The sequence below is a fragment of the Crocodylus porosus genome, unplaced genomic scaffold (genome assembly GCF_001723895.1).
Source record: "Crocodylus porosus isolate Cpor-Errol unplaced genomic scaffold, CroPor_comp1, whole genome shotgun sequence".
NCBI lineage: Eukaryota > Metazoa > Chordata > Crocodylia > Crocodylidae > Crocodylus > Crocodylus porosus.
In genome coordinates, this window is record NW_017728920.1 from 13,373,009 (window position 1) to 13,382,786 (window position 9,778).

At 39.3% G+C, this 9,778-nt stretch overlaps 1 protein-coding gene across 3 annotated transcripts in view; it reads left to right on the forward strand.

Moving 5' to 3' along the window:
• The window catches only part of PCDH15 (protocadherin related 15), a 904,082-nt gene that overhangs the window by 553,428 nt on the left and 340,876 nt on the right, over window positions 1-9,778 (forward strand). For all 3 annotated transcript variants that reach the window (XM_019538590.1, XM_019538589.1, XM_019538591.1), the window contains one exon: window positions 5,965-6,058. In XM_019538590.1, the coding sequence (XP_019394135.1) occupies window positions 5,965-6,058 (94 nt within the window). The remainder of the gene's footprint in view (window positions 1-5,964; window positions 6,059-9,778) is intronic.

The following is a 9,778-nucleotide window of genomic DNA, read 5'->3' on the forward strand; positions in this document are numbered from 1 at the left end:
GTAGGTAGCTGCAGCATGAACCACCCAAAACTGGAGCCTGGCCAGCCACAGCCACACTCTAGCTGCCAGCCAGGCTCTACGTGCCTGGATTACCTCTGCTACAGCCCTGCGAGGTCCCCAGAACCCCAAGTAAGTCTTCTGGGGCCAGCCCAGGTGCTAGCTGCAACCTCTGCTACTCCACCCAGGGCAATTTGTCATGTGCCAGACAACTATGTGCCACTGCTATTTATCCCCAGGGAAATGCACATGTGTGCTCATCTGACTGTGCCCACGGGGTCTGAGGGGACCTCAAGAGTCATCTAGTTCAACCTCCTGCTCCAATGCAGGTTGTGATTTTCCTGTATTATCCCAGGCAAAATCTCTTCAGCATCTTTTTGCAAATCTCCAGGGAAGGAGATGCCATAACTTCTCTAGGCAGCTTGTTCCACTTTCTTACTATTTAGACAATTGGAAGTTTTTGTTTTAGTTTGGTTTATTTTCTGATCTTTAATTTATATCTACTTTCCTACAGTTTAAAACATGTTGTTTTATATCCTGCCCTTTATGGCAACAGAGAACCGTTATGTTTTGCTTTTTTGTTAAATAAAGCCTAGTTCTGTCAATGTTTACTTATATAGCTTATGTTCCAACTCCTTTTCTGCTTTGTTGCATGCTTATGGATCCTTTCCATATTCTCCACATTCTCTTTAAATTGTAGAGTCAATAGATGCATACAGGCAGTTGAGGGAGCACTGTGGGACAGGCAGTAGGGGGGCAGGTGGTCAGGGCTGGGCAGAGACAGGCTGGCAGCTTGCCCCCCCCCCCACACACACACACATTGTGCCTGCTCCTCCTATAGCCTCAGGCTGGCCTGATCCCCCTTTCCCTGTCCCCCATCTCTTTTCCCCTCCACACTGCTTCTTCTTCCCATCGCCTTGGGTTTCAGTCCCCTCTTCTTCCCATCTCCCTGCCTCCCCTGAAGTCTCTCACCCACACCTGTCCCTCCACCCCACGTTTACCTTTGCTCTGTGCTGGCAGGCTCTGTCCCTTTTGCAGCCTGGGACATGGAGTATGTCTCCAGCATGGCACCATAGCAGCAGCACAGAGCTAGCACTGCTGCTATAGGGCCAGGCTGGAGCACTTGCTTCTGTGCTTTGGGCTGCAGTGAGGACAGGGTCTGTGGTCAAAGAGCAAAGGTAATGAGGAGTGCAGCAAAAGAGGAGAGGGGAGTAGAAGGGGCACCAGGTGGGGAGACTTGGGGCTGGAAGAGTCATTGGTCATGCAGGAGCAGCAGGGGGCAGGTGACAGCTGGGGGAAGGTAACAGTTGTGGCTCCGGCTCCAGCCCTAACCCCTGGCCCTGCTGTCTCATGTTTGATTGTAAGGCAAGGAGCCTTTTTTCCCCATGTTAAATGTGGGGAAAGACCTTGTCATCTAATTGAATAAATATGGTATATCCTTAACAGCTTGCCCTGTTTTTCATTGATTGTATGCTTCTCTGTTGATTTTTGAGGTAAACATATTGGTCTCCTGTGTTTTGTTTTATCTTTTACTATATTGAAACAACTTCTTCTTAAGCCTCCAATATTTCATCCATTAGGGACTGCCACCCTTCCTGGACTCTTCTGTTCACCAGTCTCACTACTCATGGAACTTTCCCTGTTATTTCTCTGAGTTGATTGAAATCCGCCCTTTAGATTTCTGCATAATAGCTGTGTTGTTATTTCCCCGCTTTATCTTCACTCAGAGACACTCATACGTGTTGCCTTTTTCCTCCTAGATCTGGGAACAAGTATATATATACATGACATATAATTCAGTACCATCTCTCTCTCTCTCTCTCTGGCATTGAGACATCATGGTAATACAAGTGGAGTGGAAAGTAGATTGATGATGAGAGCAGCAGCATTATTTAGTCTGATCTCCCTCATAGCTTAGGTCACACAGCTTTAACACAGTAAGTTATGCATCCACCCTGGCAATTTGTAGTTGACCTGGAAAACATCTTTTAAAAGATACCCAGTCCTGCTAAGATGAATATTGTTTGAGTCTATAAGAATAACAGCATATCACAAAAATAGTAACAATTCATTGCAACTGTTTCAATACATGATGTCCTACTAATCTGTTTATGGTCCTAGAGAACATAGTTTTCTTCAGCAAACAAATGGCTTTACTGTCCAATTCAAAGCTAATTTAAATCATCTGAAAGATTTCTGATTTATCTTTATCATTTTGGGTCAGGGCCTTAAAAGGGTGTTTTTGAATATTTCAGTCTAAGTAATCAGTAAGCCTCTAGAAATGATCTAGAAACATTCTGTAGCTTGACATATCAATTAATGCCCTTTAACTGTTGACAGTGTACATCCTTAAGCATTAATTTGGCTAGCAAATTAGATCATGCTTATTCTATGTGCTAGTTTTATCTTCTTTGGTAAATATAACCCAAATCCAGTCTGTTATAGTTGGGAACCTTATTATCTCTCCATGGGAACTGACTGTTATTTAATTAAAGCTCAGGGAACTGCATTGAAATTCAGGAAGCTGAACATGAATGCAGTGCATTTGAATCCCTGAGTAAAGCACAGTAGTTCATAGGAATTAAACCATTTCTTCACCTGTGTTCAGTTATTTAGATAGTATCATTGCAACTGTTAGAGGAACAAGAAAAGGGAACTTGGAACATGGCAATGCATTGTATGCATTGAATACAATAGCACTGCAAAAATTGAAGCAGTGTATATTTTATTTTCATGTTATTCAAGTCACAGTTGGTGAACACATCTGCAACTGTATAATAGTATAACTGGAGTGCTGTTTCTAGTTTTCATTTGGTGAGCTTTCCTTTGTGGGCAACCAGGATGATTTATTTTAAAGGGTATGTGTGCCAATATCAAATCACAATAAAAACACCTATTTCTTAAAATGAAGCATTCATATTTAACATGACAAGTACAAGCAAATCCCAGATTTCCTTCTGTTTAGATTTTATTTGGACATTTTTGTGAACTTTCTAAAGCCTTTATCCTAAGCAATTTTATTACATTGACATGATTATTAATTGATTATTAAGGGCAGCTGGAGAAATGCATGCTATTTAAGTTCATTGGCTGGTTTGTTTTTTACACCTGTTAATGTAATCTGACCTCTCTAAAACTTTGGAAGGGGGTAAATTGCATCCCCAGGAACCTTATGGTTGTTTCCACTTCCCTGATTTATAAAATATTGAATTACAAATGTTAGGTTAAAAGTTAAATGGACTTTAATATGATACAAATAAAAATTAATTGAGTTGCCTAGCTTAGTGGCCCCATGTAGAGAGCAGTGCATGAAACCAGAGATGCGAGAGTAAGATACACAGTATTAAAATGTTTCCCTTGGTTGTTTACTAACATTCTGGAAATAGCTATTATTGCTGAGATGATACGATACATTTTAATGTTTGGCCTTTATCAACTAGAGAGACATTCATGTAGCATAGCCTTTTTATTGTTTTGTGTCCATGGGAGTAATTTAATTAATTTTCACTTCCTAGATGTGTAAAACTGGATATTGTCTTTATAGTTTAGTCATTTGATTTTAAGAAAAAGCTCCTAACATCCTTCCCTACTGATATTTTTTTTAATTGATCCCCACTAGCATTTACTTAAAGTGGCTGCTTGTTCTAAACCTTAGCCCAAAGATAAAATGCTGGCATAATGGATGTCAATCTTCACCTTCATTAAAATTACTGGATACATTCTTACATCCCTGTTCTGGTGACAAAGATGAGTTTCTCTGTAAAACATAAGAGGTCAGGGGAAAAATGTTCTGAGGAACATTGATAATTTTATTTTTTTAAAAAAGTCACTGGCTCCACATGGTATCAACTGAAGGGTGAACTACATATGAAATGGGTGAACTGCTTGTAAAATGGTACAGTCTTTCTGTAAAGAGCCGCTATTCTAGAAAATCTGAAGTTAACAAATTCCTGCCATACCTATATTTTGAAATGTCTCTAAAAGTGATTCAGAGAGCTATAGGTCAGGTAACTTTATGCACATGCAAGATAGTTGAAATAACAACTAAAAATGGAATAACACAAAGACATAAAATGGGGGATCACAACATACTATATTTTCTCTCATACAACACACCTCAAAATCAAAATGCACCTTATTTTTCAAAGGCAGAATGAAAAAAATAAAAAGATTATTCCAGACTTTTTGGCTGCATAAAAGAGGGACAGAGACTAATCTTCCGCTGATTCATGCCGCCCTCCTCCTCCCTTCCTGCATAACAGAAGGTGAATCTTTAGCTGCTGCTATGAACTAGTCCTGATGGATGGGTCTGCAATTCTGAAGAGCTAAGGTGTCTGCTGGAGAGCTAAAAAGGCTGAGCTAAAGAGACTGAGCTAGACCAGGAGCAGCTAGCAAATAGAAAAATGGGCTTGAAAAAAGTTAGCTTAATTTGTGGAAAATCAAGACCATTTAGGAGAGATGAAAACACCTGCAGAGTAAAACAATGGGCCATTAAGTCAATCGACTCCCTCAGCTGTCTAAACAGTAGTGCCACAGCCACTGCACTGTAGAGCAGGAATCACACCAGGGTGTTTCTTTTCTGGACAGAAAAGCAGCTTTTCCTGTTTAATACATATCCCTCAGTTTTTGGAGGTGTGATTTTGGGGGAAAAGGGCGTGTGTGATAAACTATGGTAAGAGTATGATTTTGGCAGTGGAAATATATGTCTCTCAAACGTCTACAAAGTCTTTGAACGTATTAATAAAATAGGGAAATACAGAAATATTTCTTATATATTTAATTTAGAGAGCCAAAAAATGTAATTAGTTATGGCGGGAAGAAGCCAAATATTGTCACACATGAAAAAATTAGCAAGACAGAAAACACACTTAAAGTCTAGCTATTCTCTACTTATTAAAGAGCAAGATAAAACTGTAATGTGATAGCACAGTCTCCCTAACTGGAACATCCTGCAAAATCTGATGCTGGTCAGTGTTAGAGGTAGTAAATATGATGAGATGGACCAGTTAGGAAATTCCCTTTTTCCTGTATAGAGTCAAAAATTATAAACTGAAACTACAATACACAGTTCCCTATGGAAAGACTAGCTAGGTCATTAACAATGAAATATAGATTAGCCTGCTCAGGCTAGTAATAATTGCAAGTTTTCTGATTATTGTTATAAGAGTAATTTGTCCAAAGCAGTTCGCAAAGGAACTGGAAATGATGTGGTCTTAGAAACAAAGTCTGTCTTATTTATCTACATGTATTTATAAAGTTTTAAAGTAATAGCAGTTATTGCATGGCCTCTGTATGTTTATACTTTTTGTTGTTGTTTTTGTTGAATGGGTGTTTTATTTATTATTTTAACAAACAGCAGGATGTTTTATTTTCTATTAAACATCACTTGTACATGTACAAATCTGTTATTACTTGGGAACTATAGCTACAGAAAAGAATATTTATTGCATTCTCCTTCATTTCATTGTATTTAATATATAGGCAAATGGCCTTTTTTCCATAAAAGTCAGAAGAGACCCAGTGTTTATGGAATTATATCATATGGATGATATTGTTATAGTTCAGTGCAATAATCCAAATGGTTTTCTGTCAGGGTTATCAAAAATCCACTGTAATTAATACTCTCCTTGTGTTCTCTTCTTTTTTATGAGAACAGTACAGCATCCTTGAGTGAATGACAGCCTTGTATTCAGTCTGGGACTATCTGTTATATCATCCTGTATATCACAGGTCTTTTAATCATAAATTATACATGTATTGAATCATGAAGTATGAGAAATAGGTTCATAATTTTTCCAAGACTTTACCTATGCCAGACATGCTTCCATTTGTAATAAATCCCAAATACTAAGATATGTAACATGAAAAGGAAATAATCCTATAAAACAAAGTACTGGAATAATAGGACTTGGCAAATTTTCAAGACAATTATTATGGTATAATTTCATGTTTTTGTTCTCTTACTAGCTCTGGACTTCTAGTGTTAAGAAAGCCCTTGGACAGAGAAAGTACCGACCGCTATATTTTAATTGTTACAGCATCGGATGGCAGACCAGATGGGGTGAGTGTCTTATGACGGTTAATGAAAGTCTTCAGTTAAAATACTGACATTGTTAAGGGCAACAAGTAGAACAGACATAAAATATCAGGGTCTCAGAAAATGGCTTTGGCACTTCTTTTAACCTTACATTTGCTCTTTCAATTGCAGAATAATGAAATCTGGTATTGAGACCTCATAATGTGTGAAACTTTTGACCATTCCATCTTGCTGGTAGTAACAGCCCAGTTTCCCTGAATCCCTCCTTCTGAAAAGCATTTTGGAAGAGCTCATTTGTATTCTATGTAGCCATATTCTGAGATGCATGATTTACATTATCAAGTGTATTAAGTATTCATGAGCAGAGCCAGAGGAGGTGAAATGGTGTGGCCACACCCTCTTTGTAACCACCCACAGAAAGACCATCTGCTGACTTTAAGTCCCCCCTTCCCTTCCTCTCCATGCTCAGAGGCATGCCTCCTCCGAATTTCCCCCAATTCTGTCTTTACGAGGGAAGGACATGGAGTTGATAGAACACCAGTAAGGAAGGAGAATGGACACAGCTGAGTTGTGCGAGGAGCTGGGCTGTGGCTCAGCTAGGCACAGGGCAATGGGACAGTGTCCCTCACCCTTACCTACCCTCCCCCTCCCCAGCACACACACACCCAGGATGTGTTCTGACTCAGGGAAGGGGAGCATGTCCATTGCTGCTGCCATACTCAGATGAGCCCAGGCCCCTGTACAGCCCTGCTGGAGCAGGAGAGCAAGGGGCATGGCTACTGGTGAGAGGGGAAGGGAGAGGTCACCAAGAGCTGACTGATTTGTGGAATTAGAAGCCTCTGACTGCTACTCCCACAGCATGGTCTGACTGCCCTGCTGTTGAAGGTACAGCCACCCTGTGGTGCTAGTCACTTGTACCACACCTGCCTTTACAAGATCTGGATCTGCCTAAGGTTGTGAATAGCTTGACTACCAAGAACCCAGTGCAGTTTTGTCTCAGAGAGAAAGGAGACAAAGATAACTTGGAGCATGGCTCTGCCAGAGCTATGCTAGGGATTGCATTTATAAAGTAACACCACTCACTTCTACTCCGTGTGTGTCAAATGATAAGAAATAATACCACATAGCTACTATTTGAACAGTTCTGAGTGTATGGTAGATGCCAACAGCTTAAGATCAGTATGGGGTGCGTGTCATACAGCAACTATATTTTTTCAGCGTTTTATGGGAGTAGAGAAATGCCTTTAAAATCACTTTTGTACCTTCTTCATTCTGGGCAGCTTTAGTGAAGTGAAACAGTTAAGTCCCCAGAATAGGTTAGCCTACATAATACTACCCTGAGACAGTTGATGGGATCATCCACAGAAGAAAAAAATATCTGTGACTGAACGCTACTGGCAATCCCTTCTTTCAGCTACTGACATACCTCCTAAACTGGCCTAGGAGATGGGTAGCCAATGGCTGTCAAACTCAGGAATTTGGTTGGAGAGAATTATCTCTAGCTACATTATGGCCCATGTGCAATGCCAAAGCAACAAACAAGAGTCTTAGGATGACTGCCATGGCCTTGTCATTAGAGGCATCTTTACATGGGCTCCAGAGGTGGGGGAGAGGAGCACTTTAATTAGAACAGCTTCAAAAGCTGCTCTAATTAAAGTGTTCACAGTGTCTTGTGTATACAGCATTCTGTGTATTCAGCCTCCTGCATTTCAAAATGGCGGGAGGGGCAATTTAACTAAAGTTCATTCAATGATCTTTAATTAAAGCACTCCCACTACCATTTTGAAATGTGGGGACACTGAGTGAGATGTGGAGGCTGCTGGAGTGCGCTAATTAGCACACTTCAGCAGACTCAGTTAATCAAGTCTGTTCATACATGCTGTAGTTACAGCCTGTCAGAGCACTGCTTCTTCATATCTACAGGTACCCTAAAATTTCAAATCAAATTCTGAGTGTTTTTTTCCTTCAAATTTCAGTTTTCTTGTTGCATCAGACCAGCCTTTTGTTCTTTAATTCCCATTAGTTCAGCTGCTATTTTAGGTTCAACCCAGTGACCACTTTCAGTACTCAGTTGCAAAAGCTCCATCTGGAATATTAAACACAACTCTTTTAATTTGTTTATAATAGTTTTCATTAAGAAAGATTGCAGTGTGTTGCTGGAATAACATCTAGAGCTCACAAGGATTGTTGAAAACATCTCATTTCCTTTATTCACCTTGAAATCCATTCTTTTTTTATTTTGACTCACTTCTCAATTCAGTACTGTAAAATAGAAATAATTTGTTATAGCAAATAAGCTACTTACTAAGTTCTGCTTAATGTAACAGTTAGGTTTGAGGTGAAATATGCTATTTCCTTGACATTTAGCTGCCTAATAAGCAACAGAAAGGACAGTTATACTGTTCTCTGGCTCTGCAGGCTGTTGAATTTATTTTGCTTTATGAAAAAAAGTCAATTACTTTTCATATGAAAGTGTAACATTAGTTTGTTGGCCATTTTTTCAGAGATCAGGTGCAATTGTGTTTCAAATAGGAAAACAATAATTATTTTCTAATAACAATGAAAAGCCACAGACCGCCTTAGGCTTTGTTACTGCGGGGGCTGGAGATTGGTGTTATTTATGAAAAATAACAGTCTGGTAGACAAGGAGATTTGTTTGAAGTTTCTCAAAACTGTGCTATTTATTAAAGAAGTTGGTTTAAGGACTACATTTACTTTTTATATGTTTTAACAGATTACTGGCATAATAAACAGATTTGTTTCCATGCATCTACTTAAAATTGAGGAATATGAAATAACTTCAAGTATACCTGAGAAACTTTAGGGATTTTTAAAAAAACATTTAATGCACAGGTTTGGGGGTTTATTTGGTTTAGTTTTGTAAGAGTCAGCATTTAAGGAAGCAAAAAAAAATAATTTGTTTTCCATAAGAAGATTTCCCTATATTAAACCATGTTAATTTGACTTGTGTACCTTTGCACTTCTGTTTGTTCAAGATAGGTCTTGGGAACAATGTAGTCAAGTAACTGGTTTAAAATTAAGTCAGAATTTCAAATCTGATATTTTCAGAAACAGACATTTCTGAGATAGATGAGCATATTTTGTGGTTTTCAAAGATCATTTTTTACTCTCTTATTCAATTTACAGTTTTTATTTTTTACCCTTTCATTAAAGATACATAAAAAGAAGGGAAACAAGTCCAACAGAAGTAGAATAAGTAGCCTTATTAAAGCATCTATATGTGCACTTTAATGAGCATTCACTTATTTTAATGTGTATTAAAGCATCACAAAAACTGTGTTCTTTAGCTTCATAGATTTCATAGACATTAGGGCTAGAAGGGACCTTGGAAGAGCATCGAGTCCAGCCCCCTTGCCTGAAGGGCAGGAAGTCAGCTGGGGTCATAGGATCCCAGCAAGATAAGCATCCAGTTTGCTCTTGAAGGTGTTCAATGTAGGTGCTTGAACCACCTTCGATGGCAGGCTGTTCCAGACCTTGGGGGCTCGGACAGTAAAGAAATTCTTCCTTATGTCCAGCCTGAAATGGTCTTGTAGTAGTTTATGACTGCTTGACCTTGTCATCCCTTAGGGCGCTCTGGTGAACAAATGTTCCCCCAGGTACTAGCGGTCACCCCTTATGGGATAAACTTATAGGTGGCCATCAGATCACCCCGAGCCTGTTCTTTTCCAGGCTATAGAGTCCCATGGCTCTCAGCCTGTCATTGTAAGGTCTGTTTTCCTGACC